The sequence below is a fragment of the Delphinus delphis genome, chromosome 3 (genome assembly GCF_949987515.2).
Source record: "Delphinus delphis chromosome 3, mDelDel1.2, whole genome shotgun sequence".
NCBI classification, from domain to species: domain Eukaryota; kingdom Metazoa; phylum Chordata; class Mammalia; order Artiodactyla; family Delphinidae; genus Delphinus; species Delphinus delphis.
Genome location: NC_082685.1, coordinates 102,521,738 through 102,539,521, shown reverse-complemented (window position 1 = coordinate 102,539,521; position 17,784 = coordinate 102,521,738). Strand labels below are relative to the sequence as shown.

General features: G+C 41.0%; 1 protein-coding gene across 4 annotated transcripts in view; it reads right to left on the bottom strand.

The window, feature by feature from the left end:
• The window catches only part of MEF2C (myocyte enhancer factor 2C), a 148,789-nt gene that overhangs the window by 39,575 nt on the left and 91,430 nt on the right, over nt 1-17,784 (bottom strand). For 3 of the 4 annotated variants that reach the window (XM_060009173.1, XM_060009171.1, XM_060009172.1), the window contains one exon: nt 3,767-3,910. In XM_060009173.1, the coding sequence (XP_059865156.1) occupies nt 3,767-3,910 (144 nt within the window). Of the gene's footprint in view, nt 1-3,569; nt 3,708-3,766; nt 3,911-17,784 lie in introns of all 4 variants that reach the window. The other variant, XM_060009174.1, reaches the window with a different exon arrangement.

Genomic DNA, 17,784 nt, shown 5'->3' with positions numbered 1-17,784 from the left:
GCATGAGAGCTAAACAGCTTCTAGTTTCTATCCCTGAACAAATTGATCATGGTTGCCAAAGTGAGTCATCGTGGTCAAGAAAGGTATCAACTCTTATCCAAACCCCATGATTTTCCCAAACTTACCACAAGGAAAAGTCCAATAAAATATTTTTAATAAAATATTTTTACTTAATAGGCCCTCTTTCATTCAATGTGAATGACTGAACTGAATCCCTTTTTTGGGCCACTACTGACACCCTAAACTTTTTTTTTTTTTTTGCGGTACACGGGCCTCTCGCTGTTGTGGCCTCTCCCGTCACGGAGCACAGGCTCAGGGGCCATGGCTCACGGGCCCAGCCGCTCCGCGGCATGTGGGATCCTCCCGGACCGGGGCACGAACCTGCGTCCCCTGCATCGGCAGGCGGACCCCCAACCACTGCGCCACCAGGGAAGCCCACCCTTAACTTTTGATCAACCATTACCAGGCTGCTGAGAACTAGCAGAGAAAAGAAGCACACAATGCTGATGACTAGTGACTACCGTGTGCTGGTGTCCAAATCCCCTCCGGGCTGCCCCGCGACTCTGGCCTGGGCTCACTACCCGCTCCATCCCCAGTTCCTCACAATATCTACACCCACGTCACTCTCTCCCAAGCCCCTGCTCCCCCATCTCATTAGCTATAGAAGCTGAATTCAGTATAAAAACAGAGGTCATTAGGTGGTCACCCCCTCAATTTCCCTCTCCCACCTACCACCCTGACTACATCTGCAAATCCTTCCCGTTCCCATCCCAGCCCCCTTCCCTTCCTTGAGAAGCTTTGCCATTTTATCCCCATTGCACCTACACGTCCCATCTTTTCCTTCCTTCAAGCGTTCCTCCTCTACATATAAATCATCTCAAGTGCTTTTCCTTTTAACGCCCTCCTTGATCCTAGTTACAGTATTATTTCTCTCTCTTCGCAGCCCATTATTTGAAGAAAACGCATCCATACTGTCTATTTCCACTTCCTCCTGGTCTCTCTCAACCAGTCCTGCCTTTGCCCCTCCTTCCCTCAGCCCATTTCCTAATTCCTGGTTCCTCAAATGGAGCTGTTTTTTTCTCACTGGGAAGCCCAGCATGAACCATGGCAAACCCCACATGAGGAAATGCTGGTCAACATGATTCCAAACCATCCATGAATTATTTCATGTAATTGAGGAATAAGGGCGTAAATTAGATTATACTGACAGGTGACTGCAATATTAAATTTTTCTATTTTAAAAGGGAAACTCTTCAACCTGGGTCTTTGAAATAGAAAAACAGTCTTGTAATGTTTTTAAAGAGGTAGTGACACTCTCTCCGTACAAAGGGCAGAGTGTCCTTGCCCTGCTGTAAATGTTTTAGCAGCTGTGGAAACTTTCAACAAAATTTACTTCCAGCAACTGAAAGCAATGTGCGAAAACTGGGCTTTTCATCGTGGAGACTGAAGCACTTACTGAAGAAACGACGACTGGGAGGCACAGCCTGGAGCTGTGTGGCTCCTTCTCACAGCTCTGCCTGGAAACTCTAATGTGGTTTTCCATCCCCTGCTGCACATCACTGCCCCTCTTAAGAAATCATGTATCCTGATTTTGAACTCTTTACACGACAGGATGAAATATGGTGAAGGAATCCAGGTAGGCATTACACCTCTTTCCCCCTAGAGCATGGGAGAAATGATCCAATGTGCAAACACGGGCGTCCTCCCAGAACTTTGGGGGTTAAGCTCCACACACACATGGAGAGTGATTACCAGTCTTACATACACCACCCTTTTCCTCACTGTGCTGGGGATTCCTCCTGAGACACCTAACGTGCTTCACCTTAACATCTTACATTCACAAATCTGCCCGGCAGCTCTAAACTAGTGTATTATATCGTGGGAGAAACTCAGGCCATCAGAACTAAAAATTGGCCCAAAGGAGCTGTTTCTTTCCTCCTTCTGGGCAAGACAGAATCCCAATAGACTTCATTTAAGAATTCTGGGTATAGGGCTTCCCTGGTGGCACAGTGGTTGGGGGTCCGCCTGCCGATGCAGGGGACGTGGGTTCGTGCCCCGGTCCGGGAAGATCCCACATGCAGCGGAGTGGCTGGGCCCGTGAGCCATGGCCGCTGGGACTGCGCGTCCAGAGCCTGTGCTCCGCAATGGGAGAGGCCACAACAGTGAGAGGCCCGCGTACCACAAGAAAAAAAAAAAAAAAAGAATTCTGGGTATAACAAGTATGCATTGCTGCATCTGATAGGAAATGTTTCATTTGACCAAGTGCCCACTGTGGAAATGCTGTATGTAGGACTCGGTTTTATGAAAACCTTTAAGAATTCACAGCAGTTAGCTTTCCTTCATGATACAGTGTATTAATAATTCCGATTCAATAAAAGATTTCCTGTTGACATTATTTCATTTAACAAATGAAGCAGACATATAGTTATGAGGACATGAAGTTTAATATGCGTACATTTTAAATAAGTTTTAAAGTATTCAATTTAATCCAGGACAGGTTGATGTGCACCTACTGTGTGTAAAGCACTAATTTATCTTGTGAGTGCCGTTGTGGATTTGGCCTGGAGCTTTTGTCCCCAGATATCTGCACTGAGGCCTGTTTTCACTGCAGTCTCTCTCAATCCTCAGGTTTAGGCTGCTTCCTTAACTTACAAAAAATGTACTTTTTTGAGAAAGGGATTAATTATCTACTGAGGAGCTTGTCTACAATGACAGTTGGGACACTAACAGAAAGTTACTCAGAAAGCATGTGAACCTCGAGTTGCATCACTTTATGTCACAAAATGAACATCACTTGACTGATGACAGAATAGAACAAAAGGTATGTACTCTCCCCCTCTACATATGGGCAAACAAAATAATACATGCAGAGTTATTTCTCTTAAATATCTGGCAAGGCACAAGATTGATTGTTAGGAATTTTTTGACTTGGTTAAGACAAAATTTAGCCAAATGTTAAAGCGTGGAAAATGTTGGTATAGGCAAAGCGAATATTCTGACAAAGCTTTAAAATCACCCCATCACACAAACACGTTGAAATCTTACCATTAGGTTGTCATGCAGTCTGTTTCTCTGCAGCGAGCATTAGCTTTAACCCTTCAGTGCTGCTGCTGAATTTCATATTTAGGGAGAGGGCTGAAGCTTCATTCAGGAATAAGCTTGTACTTGGGGGATGAGTGTCAGTTTACACGAGAGAACTGCAGTTTCACTCGTGCATCTTTGCAGTCAATCCTCGCTCAGAAGGAGACTGTAGTGTTTGACGAGTGCCTGGTGATCTGTGCGGACTGTGTGTTTAAGAGATTATGTAAATTCAGTGTGTGTCACACAGATCTTTCTCTTCCTCCTGTGAACTTGCTCCCTCCGAATGCACTTCCTGATGGCGCATCTTTTAGATGACAAAATTTCAGCAACCCTTAGGGTCTGCTTTCTAAGCGACTGCCCTTGGGATGAGATGCCTGTTTTCTGGGTTCGACTTGGCAGTGTCTCTTAGAGAAAGCCCTCACTGAAAGGGTTAAGGTATGTTACTGCAGCAGCTATCAGCAGACCAGCCATCTACCTTTGGTACTTACAGGAATTTTATGGCTCTTGATCATATTATCAAATTCTTCATTAATTTTTTTGTATTTTTCTTCAGTGCGTGGGGTGAGTGCATAAGAGGAGTCGGGATCGGGGCTTTCACAGCCTTTGTTTTCTTTCTTGTTCAAGGCCTGCCAGGTTCAGAGAAATATCAAGAGTAAAAAAAATGAAGGGTGTTTTGAGTACTTACACACAATCTTTGCCTGCTGATCATTAGATCAATATCTTCGTTAATTTTCCTGTACTTGTCCTCAGACTCAGGGCTGTGACCTACTGAATCGTCTGCATCAGGATCTGGGCTGTCACAGCCATTAAGGCCCTTCTTTCTCAACGTCTGAAATACATAATTTGGAAAGTTCAAACCTAGACAAAGGCTGTAAAAGACATTCAGGGTGTCACAGACGTTCAAGCTTGCCAGTATTTTAGGTTATTACATGTGCTATATTACATTAGGGTAAAGAAAAACCGTAGAAAGACACCATGAGTCATTTCGACAGTGCACTCATTACTACTTTAAAAAAAAAAAAAGTAAAAGGGAAATATTCCTTCTGCAACCAAATTCAACGAACAAAGATGGTATGAGGATTGAAGTTTCATGATCTGGAATTCATATGTGCTCCAAACATCTAGTGACAGACGATCACAGAATACAAATATGGGGGCAAATTGCAACACTATTTTCCCACAGAAAAATTAGAAGTTAGGACATTACGCAATGATTTCAGAAAACGTGATCATGACAAAAGCAGAAATAGTGGCAACAGATCCTTAGTTTGAGTTTAACATAATGGTTGGCACTAGAAGTGTCCTGCCACCCCTTTGGGTGTGCACTTGACCGCAAAAGGTGGTAGGAGAACCCAGCTCACATTCTCACGAAGTACCCATTAAGAATGTTCAGACCCTGTGATCATAAGGTGAATCACCTTTGTTTAGTCTGGTTAGAGTTCTATATGTGTGAAAACCTGTATTGAAATTGATAATACTGAGAAGTTGTCTGCCTAAACAGAGGCTGGAAAGAAAAGGCAACAGAGCTGAGCTTAGGGCTTCATTATCACGAGCTGAGTAAGGAAGCCAAAGAACACTGCAGAGAGGTAACCAAGTCAGTAGCTACTGAAGTAGCAAAAGTTCCTCCTGGCTGCAGCTGAGGAGGGTCACCCTGAGACTGCCTCCTGACACATGAAAGTGAAAAGTCAGTGCCTCTTCTCGAACCTCCTGTCTCCTGAATGTGTGTCTTGGTCTAGTTTCAGCTGTCACAGAAGGATAAATACTCATGTATAACGCTGTAACAGGAAAAGTATGAGTCAGGAGTTTGCCTTTCTTTTTTTCTTCTTTTTAAAATTGATGGTTGTCAACTTAGTTGGACACGATCCTATTTACAGAGATAGTTACGTTTTTAGAAATTATAAAACTTCTGATTAATCAATCACACAGCTTGCCATGTGAACTTTTAATAGACTAGCAACATTTCTGAGTGTTCCTGGTACTACCAAATCGTTTATAAAGAGCTGTGTACCTAAGCGTCTCTTATCAATGGAAAGTTCAGCAGAGCTCATCTTTATTAAAGACCGAAATCACGTACAAATAAAGCAAGAGCTGTGACATCAAGCTAAGACCTCAAAGCTGAGATAACACTCCATTTTTAATTCACGCAATTGGGGAAAACAAATAAAACGGCGTGAGTTAAAAAGGGGGTGTCAGTCTTAAAAATTTAAACTCCTTGGCTCTTACTGATGTGTAACAAATGTAACATTTTAAAAATTCGTGTCTGAGGCACTAAAGATTTTCAGTTCAAATCAAACTGAGACCATTTTGAATATGTCTATGATACACTGTGGCTCTGTAAATATTTATTAATGTTACAGTGATATAATATAACAAATAAACATATGGTTACAGCTTATTATGTGGTACAATGTTTGAATATTAAAATGAATATTTTGACACACGGCGATAAAATATACATTTACAATCGTGGGGAATTTATAACTGGTGGGGCCACCTGGCCCCCTATCATGGATCTACAGCTATCATTTTTCACCCAGAATAAGTACTCCTAGAGGGTTCCTACAATAATACTATAGAGGATGTCACAATACGTTAGAATAACAATTTTATTTGCTAACTTAATTTCCTATATTTTAAACTCTTTTGTTAGCATTATCTCAATCACAAAAGCATTCTTCCGGGTGATGACTATTTGTATTATGATGTGGTTCTGCTTTGATCTCCACATATCCTTGAGCTTTTAAGAATAATTTCTGAGTGTCTTGCATCATACTCCACGAATTCTTCATAAAAATTCACTTATGCAGAAAAAAATATGTAAGATCAAGAACATATTATCTGGTATGTTTTCAGAATTTATCTACTGATATTTCTCTAGGGCATGTGAAGAATATTCTTATATAAACCCCTCATTTAAGGTCTTATCTGGTATAACATTAATTTACAGTCTTATCTAGACAGTAGATTTTTCAATGTGCACCCGAATCTTTTATCCAATAAATCTTCTTGTGAAAACTATAGTTGTTTTGATGTGCAGATTTTTGACAACAGAACGCAAGGGTTAGGAGAGGTCTATCAACTGTCATTACAATCCATCTGGCACGTACATGTGTGCTAAATATTCTTACAAAGCTTTCAGGGCTAGATATTGTGTGTGGTTTATAAAAATTCAAACATCAATTATACTTTATTGAAAGAGCTCCACAAATATTAACTCATTATCTCTCACAAATCTTCCATGAAGATTTCAGGAAACCTTATGCTGGGTCTCAGGCCAGCATGGCCCAGCACAACGGCCCAAGGCTCCCGCCTCCTGCCAGGCCACTGTGTGGTCACCTTGCCCCTGCCTAGGCTTTCCCACACTTGTGAAGTGCAAAGTGAGAGATGTGGAATAGACCTCGCCCACGCATATGTAACTACAGCAGTGGACTGAACACTGAAATAAATTAGGTAGAATTGAAACAAAAATTAGGATGTGGGAAAATTGTAAGTATAAAAATATGGCTAAAATGTTGATAGTTCTTAGATGTCAAGTTTTAGACCAAGTGGGAATGCTTGTTGTTCAATAAAACATTTCTCAGTTTATAGGTTAAAAAATGAATTAGAGCGATAGCTCCTTTATACCTAAAGACTTATATAAACTATTACGTAAACAAAGCAAGTGGCATGAGGTCACAAAGGAAATCTCAGTGATGGGACTAAGAGGGAAACAGTGGCTCATTTTCTCCCAGTAAATTCTTCTCATATCTGACTACATCATCCTACAATGAATATCACCACTATTTAAGTAATGAAATATCTCTACCATTTAAAGGCACTTATAGTCTTATTTCAAGTTATATTGTGTTATTTAAAAGAGGAGCATTTTGAGAAATACAAACACAAAACCCAAGAGCATATTGAGCTCTAAATTCCCATAATCACATAACCAGAACATTGAAAAAACTGTTCAAAAATATTACTCTCAGCTGAGAGCTTGTAGAACACATTTCTGCTAAGTACAGATTATTACAGTGGAATTATAAAGCTCTGAAAATGGAAGTAACGGCACAAACTTTACCATAGTTTGAATGTGGAACCGTAAGACTAATCTTATCTTTATTATATTAAAAATCTACAGCTGTTTAATTATGACAAAAGAATCAGTATTAGATTCAGCCAAGTCTGTCTTTATCACAGTAATAAATAGCTGATATTAACTAAAGGGATTACTAAATGGATAAATAAGCATTATTCCCTATGGCCTTTTTCTAGTAAAATCAAAATCTCTGTCACTGGCCTTTGAAAGATTCTCTGATCTTTTATAAATGTTACTGGTCAGGTAATGTAGGCACTTAAATCATTATTCTTTCACAGGGGCTAGAAGTCCTGGATGTATATATTTTAGGCGTCTCTCAGCTGACTATGTTTTGAGAGATTTATTCTGTATGTCAAGATAAGGCAAGACATCTACTGAAACCACCAACTTCCCTTGCTTCATATCTAAAGAAACTCTTCCCTCAGAGAACTCTGTAAATCTGGAGTCAGCATTCCATGTGAGAGTGACACTTGTGGGGTAGATCACTGACTGCAGAGGCTTCTGGGATGTTTTCACAAGGCAGAGACTGTCATGCAGTGAGCTGAGAACAGCCTTTTCTGAGAGAAGTAATTAGATTGACAGAAGGTGACATACTCCAAACAATAAATGGGAAAAGGAGTGCAGACAGGTAATCCAAAAACCACGTGGAATCTCCCCTCCCAGACATGTGGACATATGGACACTGCATTATTACATTTGTTCATTGGGAAAACTTGAAATACATATAAACTGACAAAGATAGGTGACAGGTGCCTCAAAAATTCTAATGAAATACATGTAGGGAACAGATTCTATTTCATTACTAAAAGGAATATAAATGAAAAAGAATGCCACATGGAGCTCTCATATCTTGTCTTAGACATTATGTTATCAACTAGAAAATCCCTTCTGTATACAGTGGCTAAAACTGGCTTCCCCTTCCTAATTTATTTCTTGTTAGTAGAAAAGAAATATCTAGTTATTGGCCTTTTTCAATGTATGAAGACTATAATATTTTATATTGATGCTATTTAAGTAAAATTTAGCTTCTTTCAGAGACCCACCATCACAGATTAAAAGCTTCCAATCATTCAATTTATTTCCATGTCTGCAGTCTTAGTTCTCAAGAATATATTATTTCCATCATCTTCCTTTTTCTGTGCCTCCCCATTTCACAGCGGAAATTTTAAATCCCCTTGTGAAAAAACCCAAAATACTCTTACTAATTTTTGTTAAAATTCAGATAATCACCCTTTCTTGCACAGCTAGCATTACCCTTCAAAGGGCTGATGTATCAAGAACACATGCAGGAACTGTTACTGTAAGTTGAGTGAATGTCCTGTTCACACAAAAGCCAAGAAAAAAAAGACATCAACTTAGGAAAAATGGCTTCCTTTCTCTGATATTAAATCATTTTTGTGCTTGTCTATCACAGCTTTATGAAGATAAGTGTCTGCTCTTCACAAGCTGAATAATCTTTAGAAAGCAGTGAATCCACACAGGCACAGGAGGCGCAGTTGAAATGGAGACTGCCCTTCACTGAACTTTCTAAGTGCATTTCACAAATACCCTCCCACCCTGGTACTGACACTCACAACACTGCTCCTTCCAGGCCCTTCAGTATCTGTGGAGTGGCTGCCACCCTAAGGACTGTGCTCAATGACTTACTTCATTTAAAACACATTCAGCAAATTATTACCGAGAACCTACTATATACCAGACACGGTTTTGTGTATCTGTAGAGAAGCAGGCAATACAAATTCAAACTAAAAGCTCTGACCTGACCTATAATATTGTATGTTGTTTGGTGATTTCTAGCACAGATTACTTAGGCTGGGGGAAGATCAGGGGCCAAGAAATTCCTCTACAAGTTTTCATAATCAAAACTGTAAGCATTGTCTATATTCTTTCCTTGTTCCATCGTTCTTCTTTGTTCTTAATATAGAAATGAAAAGGCACATTAAAATACTGTGAATTTAGTAAATCAGTAGGTAGACTTTAATTAGACAAGCAAATCATAGCTAGCATAGAGTATGCAAAAATTAAATATTATCCTAAATTATCCATTTGTGGTGAAAATTTTCATAAGAAATCAAAAACATAAACCTTAACAATACTACATTTCTCTAGGTTATTAATGTTCATTCTAACCAGATATTAACTCCTACTCGGGTAAGGCTGGGGAGAGCTGGAGAGTGTCACTGTTTTGTTTTTGTTCCTTTCCTCAAAAGACAATCTTCAAATTGGACTTGAAATTTTTTTCACTGAATAAATACTGGAAATAAAAGACTGATTGAAGACTTGAAGACTTTTAATGTATAGACGTAAAGAAATATCCAGGGCTTCCCTGGTGGTACAGTGGTTGAGAGTCCGCCTGCCGATGCAGGGGACACGGGTTCGTGCCCCGGTCCGGGAAGATCCCACATGCCGCAGAGCGACTAGGCCCGTGAGCCATGGCCGCTGAGCCTGCGCGTCCAGAGCCGGTGCTCCGCAATGGGAGAGGCCGCAACAGTGAGAGGCCCGCGTACCGCAAAAAAAAAAAAAAAAGAAATATCCAGCCACTCCCCCTAATGGCCACAAATTCTTTCATATAAGTATTTAGAGGGTGATAGTTCCTAGAATTACTGATACTCTAATACTGGATGAGACCACCAAGGACCATCTGGGTCTTCCCCATGCCTTCCAGAGGGAGGGTAATGCTGCACAAGCGCTGGCCTTTCATATCTCATGGCCTTGCTCAAGCCAGCCTCTCCTACTGGAATGACCCCACCAGTATCTGTTCCCTGCATGCAGACAGTCCTCCTCCAAGGGGGAGCTGACACATCCTCTCCTCTCAGTAGACTTCTCTGATCACCAGGACTGAATTAATTGCTCCCTAATTCATGCACTCATTTATTGTATACATTTTTCTACTAGAACTTCTTTTTTTTTTTTTTTTTTTTTTTTTGCGGTACGCGGGCCTCTCACTGTTGTGGCCTCTCCCATCGCGGAGCACAGGCTCCGGATGCGCAGGCTCAGCGGCCATGGCTCACGGGCCCAGCCGTTCCGCGGCATGTGGGATCTTCCCAGACCAGGGCACGAACCCATGTCCCCTGCATCGGCAGGCGGACTCTCAACCACTGCGCCACCAGGGAAGCCCTCTATTAGAGCTTTTATCGCAAATTATTGTTTATGTGTTTGTCTCCATTGCTAAATCGCTAGGTAATTAAAGCAACTTCCTTTATTCACTTTTGAAGCTGCAATATAGAACAGAGCCTGACACACTGTAGGTGCTCAGTAAATGCTTGCTGAATGAACAGAACACACATTCCGCTTCAGTGACACTGCATGCAGAGGTTTTGCGACTGGACAGAGGCTATTTGGCTGGCTGAAGGTGAAAATGGTACTGGGATCTACACCTCTTGACACATATTACTAAGTGCTACTATGTCAGGTGTTGTCTGGGGTCCTCTGGATGTTAAGAATGCTTTTTCTGAATATATGATCAAGATAATTTGTTTACATGTTTTTCTCTTCCCATGAGTGAGCTCCTGGAGGTTAGGCATTGTTTACTAGTCATCTTGTATCACGAGGACTTAGCACAGGGCCTGCCATGAGGTAGAAGCTTAATAAATGTTTGCAGTATTAATGACAGACTGAATGGATGGATGAACAAAACAGGAAGAAATGCTAGAGGGAGAAAGTGTAGTCTCAGTGTAGGAGTTTTGCAACTGCAATTTTCTTTTTTCACATTTTGTATTATTATTTCACACTGTTAAAAGTCAGTTATTATTTTAGTCTTTTTAAGTAACTGTTACAAAGTGACTGTTTTCCGAAATGTACCGTTTTAAACTTAGAAAGCAATGCAGTAGAGGCATAATGTGTACTAGGAATGAAATTGATCATAACTTATCAGGAGATTTATATCATTAGATACTTAAAATCTGGTGTATTGGTTTACATATGGAATGTCAGAAAAACTGAGCATTCAGCATTCTTTAAGGGAGAAAAGCCATTAGTATATCATCTCAGTGATGAAATGGGTAGCAGGAAAAAGGGGTACACAATACAGCACAGAAGGAGAAAAAAGGGAGTGGTATTTTAGGCAGCATGTATAAGGTTAGAAAAGGAAAAGCAGAAAGCTTAAAGAAAGGAATACAGGGAAACTTTTGGGAATGTGAGTCAGATACTATAAATTTGAAATGAGTACGTTTCAAAATTCTTGGGCAAAGTTCATTTTTTTCCCCATTCCTGGATACTGGTCGCCTGCTCCACTGTTCTCTCTGGCTTTGACATAGGTCTTATTCTGGGCCAATCTTAGCCTGGAGGATTCATGGAAAATCAGGGTGATGCTAGGGCCAAGCAAATGATTCAGGCTTCCTCAGGATAGGTCAGTGCTTTCACGTTTTTATTAAGGTTTCTTCCACCACACCTCTTTTGGAACCTGGACAGGCATGCATCAAGGAGGCTGGCCTAGAACAGGACTGAGATGGGGAAGTTTGGCATGAAATGTCTCCTGACATTTTGAGTCCAGGAGAGATCTGAAGTGAAATATGAAACAGGGAACGTTTTAATATACAATGACTGAAATGCATGCTAAAATATGCAGGTAATCCTAATAATCTCTATAAAGCAGGCTAAGAAAATAAAGGCTGGAATACAGAACAAAAATCTGAGATATAAAGGATCAAACTGTAGATGAGTTTGAAAAATGGATGATGTTAGTGATTTCTTAAATAAGGAAGGAAAAGATAGGCAGAATTATAAATTAAACAAAGGTTGAGACAGAGAGGAGAGGAGCAAATGAACAAAGACCAGGAAGCAGGATTTTTGAAAGTACAAAATATGAATGCAATTCATCTACTAACCTTTCTGGACTATGGCATTTTACTTGCAATAGGTTACAGGGATAACAAAGCAGATATTGGGGCACTGATTCTTTAAAAATAACATGTTGAAGCATAATTTATAAACCATTAATGACTTATTTTAACAAAAGAAGATGTATATGTTATCTTGAGTAATGACAGTAAGGTCAAATCATTATTTTTGTTTCCCTGTAGCTCTTATCTAGTTGTAAATGCCTTTTTATTCAAGTTGGGCCAGTGCGTGATTAGTCATTTGAAAAGGGAGTAGCCTTCGCTGCCTTATTTATCAGTCAGCTCAGGATTATACTTAGTCATCATACTTCCTCATTTCTGTAGGATTCCCCTGATCTCTGCTACATCATTGATTTTCCCATTTATATTTTTGATTCCATCCTCTCCATTCACCCATTCCCCTCCCAACTTTCCTTTCCTAGGAAACATCACAACTTAGTTGCTGGAGCTGGAGACCCAGAAATCACCCGAGACTCCACCATCTCTTGACTCAACCATCATTGTTTTTCTCCTTGGTTTCCCATCCTTAGTCTGTTTGTCCCCTGACCCCCACTTTCCAGTTAATCATTCTTCCTTGTTTTGGCAGGGTCTTATTAAAATGCAAATCTAACTGTATCACTGTTCTCCTTATAAACCATGGTGGCTTCCAACAGCCTCACCCACTAGTTTTCACAGCAAGCCCTCCGCCTGCCTTTCCGACACTATTTCCCCTCTTCTCCCCCAGCACTCTAGGTTTTTTCAAGGGGGAACTTCTCACCACTTCCCAAGTTAGGTATCCCCTTTAATAACACTGTTTCGATATGTATCATTTATTCTTGTCTGGAATATCCTTCTTTACTCCTCTCTGCTACACAAACCACAGTCATCCTAGGACATCTATTACCTAAGGCATCACTCACGCTGCGAAGCTTCTTTCTGGAAGCTTAGAGACTCCCTTCTCTGTACCCCTAGAATCCTTACCTTTTTGTGTTTTAAATAATATGTGGTGCTTTATATTGTTATTTATCTTTTAACATGTCTGCTTCACCACCTGACAGTGAGTTCTGTTAGGGCTGGATATTTCTGGCTCCTGACAGAGGGTCTGATTAATATATGTGGGCTCAATATATGTTCTCAGTAACTGTTCATCGGATGAATGAATAAGCAAACAAATTTGACAGTCATACTTTCTAACGGTGACAGACTAACTGAAATGAGTTGGGTGGTCTCCTCAGGTGACAGTGTTTTTTATTTTAATAAGATCGGTAAGTCAAAATTCAAGGAGCATGAGTTCTGGTAGGTTAAAGCAATCTCTGTAATTACTTCATGACTGTGGCACAGGATATCCCTGTGGAGAATAGAGGGAACAGTGGAGGTAACATAGAATACTGTATATGGGACACAAAGGGTTGGGATCCTTTGTGTTTAGAATTGCTGAGTCCTGGGAACCACGGGCTGATCCTTTCCATGCTCTCAAGTCTTTTGTGGCTATTGGTGCTCTAAGTTACCACCAGGAGGACATACACACAGTAAGAACCAAAAATACTGCAAGAGGTGCTTTTGTGCATTCCCTTCTCTGTTTCTAGGTTTTCCCTCAGAAACAAGGGCACTACCTTTGATGTAAGTTTAAGAATCTTTGTTAGTTGGGATCTATAGTTTATCACTAGCTTATCAGAAAAGAAGAGTGCTCTGTGTACACTCATAAAAGGCAACACAAAATAAAACGATTTGAGGTTGACAACTGACTGACTCAAGTCCTGACAATTTTGATCACACCTGAGAATGGTACCTGAGATAGCCAAATCTCACTTCTGAGACAGCCAGCCACTCCCAGATGAAGGTTAAGTTGCTTCCTTTCCTAATACCTCTCGCCCACCCTGAGCCTCTGCCAGGCTGAAGAGAGGTAAAGAGCTCCAGTGGGCTTGGCCCTGGCCCACTCTCTCCTGAGCTGGCCCTTGGCCTGAGAGGGAAACCCTCTCTTTGTCATTCATTCTTACTGTTGTAGTTGCCATGTCTTAGGTCACAGGCCAGCCCAACATGCACCATTAACAGACTTTAGCCTGAGATATCACTGAAAATACTTTACCGAGTTTTTTTTTTTTTTTTTTTCTGTACCTCAATTTATTGAATGATGGGGAGAGAGATTTTCAAGGACCAATTCTGGATTGTGAACACAGATTTTATTTATGGTTTCCTCACCTTCCTCCCCATGATACCTGACATTCAAACTTTTTTCCTAATTGATTTCTCTCTCTCCCCAATAAACTAGCCTTCTCTCCAATGAGTGGCAATAAGCCATTCTCTATTGACACTTCTCAAGAGAAAAGTTTTGATTTTGGTTATTCTATAGTGATTGGGCAGCAACGATAGGAAAGGGCCTCTTATACTCCAGCTCCCCAGTCAGTATACCGTGTGAAGAAGAGCCTAAATACCAATTCTGAGGGTTTTGCCTGGATCTGTGATATGCCAAATGGAAGACTAGTATTGACAACTGTGTTAGCACACGCTGCTCAGTGCCTATACTGCTCTGATATGTCAAAATGAGGTATCAGGACTGCAGAGCATTGTATGAGAACAATATACGAGTCACAGCTACTGTGGCTGCCAGGGGAGGGAAGAGTCTCAAATGTGTTAGAACACACCCCCATGAGAGCAGAAACTTTTTTTTTCACCTCTGTATCCACAACAACTTGAATGTGCTCAGCACATGGATAAGACCCAGTAAATATTGTTGTTAATAAAAGAATAATGGAATCCTAGGCTGCAGCATCAGAGGTTCTTATTTCAGATGGAACCACAATGGGATCTGAAAACACACAGGGAGCAGTTGCTAGGTTTGTACTCAGGGCGTAGGCTGCTTTCACCCCTACCAACCACTCTCTCTAATTCCACCTATGAATTTAAATTATAAACTCATGAACTAGAGAGTTAATGGAATTAATATGTCTCTCTTTTATGCTTCCTCAGAATTTTGTAATTAATATTTATTTTATAATGTTGCTCTCTGTAGTCTTGTTTTATTTTATTTTCTAGATTTTAAGATTTCTGTAGACAGGAAGTGTCTCCTGAGCGCTTTCTGTTTATCCTTGGCAACAAGTGCAGTAGACAGTAGAACGTTGCAAGAAATTGGTTAACTCTTTTGGATGGGTGTCATACATGGGAATACCTCTAAGGAGAGCCTGGTGATATATAATAAGGAGGCTCAGAACGATTAAGCAAAAGCTAGTGGGGACCCAAGCTTTTCCTTTAACACTGAACCTTCTCTCTCTCCATTCAACATTAGCAATGTTTGTGAGGTCTGTCAAAGGCTAGCAACCTTGGTCTCTAGCCTTACTCTTATGACTTGCCTCTTTCAATGTAGAATCCCCTGGAACTTGGTTAATACGGTATTAATATTTTCATTTTATTGGCTAATATACTGGAAAACTTTCTGCTTAACAGAGAGTGCCCAAAATATCATATGGGTGGGATGGTCACTGGTCAGGGACTGGGCCAGCTACACCAGTGGCTGCAAGGACACCACGGGACTTCATCAGTCTTGGTATGTGGACAGGAAAGCAGGATGTACTCCCAAGCAAACAACAGGCCAGCACTGGCAGCCGGAAGTCAAGATGCAGGGAAGAAAGGCTCCTTATAGGTTCCAAGGGTTGTCCTGGAAGTAAGGTAGTTGTGCTGGATGTTAGGTTTGCAGGATGTTATCAACTGGTCAGGGAACAAATCTCTACCTGTCACACTCACATTAGGCATTAAGAAAGTCCCTCAGACTAAACCTCCAAATGCACAGCAGTACAGTACACTTAACAATGCGCCCTCCTTTCTTTTCTGCAAATAAGTTTATTTTGGTTTATACCTCTTATCTCTCTCACCACATTAAAAACTACTGTGGTGGGGCTTCCCTGGTGGTGCAGCGGTTGAGAGTCCGCCTGCCGATGTAGGGGACACGGGTTCGTGCCCCGGTCCGGGAGGATCCCACGTGCCGCGGAGCGGCTGGGCCCATGAGCCATGGCCGCTGAGCCTGCGCGTCCGGAGCCTGTGCTCCGCAATGGGAGAGGCCATGGCAGTGAGAGGCCCACATACCGCCAAAAAAAAAAAAAAAAAAAAAACTACTGTGGGGAAGGAAAGGGTCTAATCTATTTATCTTCTATAGCTGTTATGTCACTATCACAAACATAACATGTGGATTGGTAATAAGTGGTGGACTTTACATTCAATTACCTTGGGTAGGTGTCCAATGAAAAAAGGTTTGTTAAAACTGTACTTCTTAGTAATCAAGGAGCGTCAGATAAATAAAAGGTGCTTAAAAATAAAAGTACTTCAAAATCCTCAGGCAGTTGCTCAGTTCTAGCCCTTTTAAGGCTTTTGCTGTATTTACAAAACACACTGCTATCATTCTAGTCATGGTCTTTATTTAACTAACCCGCCCTGCAGTCTCAGTGTGGTTCCCTCTGTGCGGTCACTATGCGCCTGCCTCAGTGTCCACACAAGACTGGGCTCCTGGAGGGCAGGGCTGCGCCTTTTATCTGGGAATCCCTAGGACCAAGCAGAGCACCTGGCACCTAGAATTTCATAAATTAATATGAATTTTGAGTTCATTAGTCAAAGGGCCTCTCTATTCGCTTTCCTAACAATATAATTATTTCCAGATGGTACCAGAAAAATAACCAGAGCATCTATGGGACAGACATCAAGAATGCCAGTAGCATTTCAAAGTCAGGACTCTTTATTCAACTTTCCACAGGAACTTGCCCTCTAGTTTCCTGGCTCTGTTGTTATTGGGGGTTGCTATCTCCTTGACTCACATTGTAGTTCCTGCTATTTTATAGTTTTGATGTGAAGGGTCCTTTCTCATTATTGTAGACAATTATGAATTGAAGGTAATAATTAGAAATAAATAGGCCATAGGCCATCTACAAATGGATTCTGAAAATACCCAAGATACATTCCATTATGGCAAACTAGGATCTTCCCTTCTGCATTAAATATTTACAAATAAGATAAAATTCATAAGAAATGTCTTAGAAAGCCTAGTATTATTATCAAGTGCTGATCAAGGCCTACATACGCTGTCCCTTTATTATTTTATGTGCAAATTTAAATTTTTGTAAATTTATGTGTCTAAATTAAATGACCTAGTAATTAAAATCAAACTCATTTCAATTCACTTTGTTTATGCTATGAATGTTATCTATATATGAATCTGTGGGCCCAGAACCTTGGACCAACTGGTAGTTCATAAAATCAGATTTCCCATGATGTCATACATTACACAGATAAGTAACATTCTTAGCTTTTGTATTCGGTCACCTTGCATTTCACAAGATGCTACAAAAGCTAGAGAGAGTATTGACAAATGAAAATCGGAAAGGCAAGGAGAGTAAATATTTAAGGCAAGTAATGACAAGAATGAAGGAGAGAAAGAGAGGATAAATAGGAGATAGATAGAAAATACACAGTGGGAAAAGAGGGAGGGAGGGAATGAAAATGAGTGAAAGAGACAAGCTAAAGGTGTTGTGAAAGAGAGAGGGAAAAAATAATCAAGTGAGCACATCAAGTGATCCCCCTTGGTATGTAAGCTGGCCTCTCCTGGTATGCGGGCTCAGCACTTTATGATCCAACATAAAGCTTTATCACGGGCCATCGGCCAGTTTACTCATCCTGATACCCACCCCTGGCAGCGGCTCAGCACCTGTTGTCTAACTCAGTGAGGCCAAGTGGCAGCTGCCGGCCTCACAGACTGCTCTGTCCTCTGGCCCCAGACGGCCTTCTCTGATGAGTCTGTGTGGCCTTGGGCTCCAGGCCCCTGTGGCG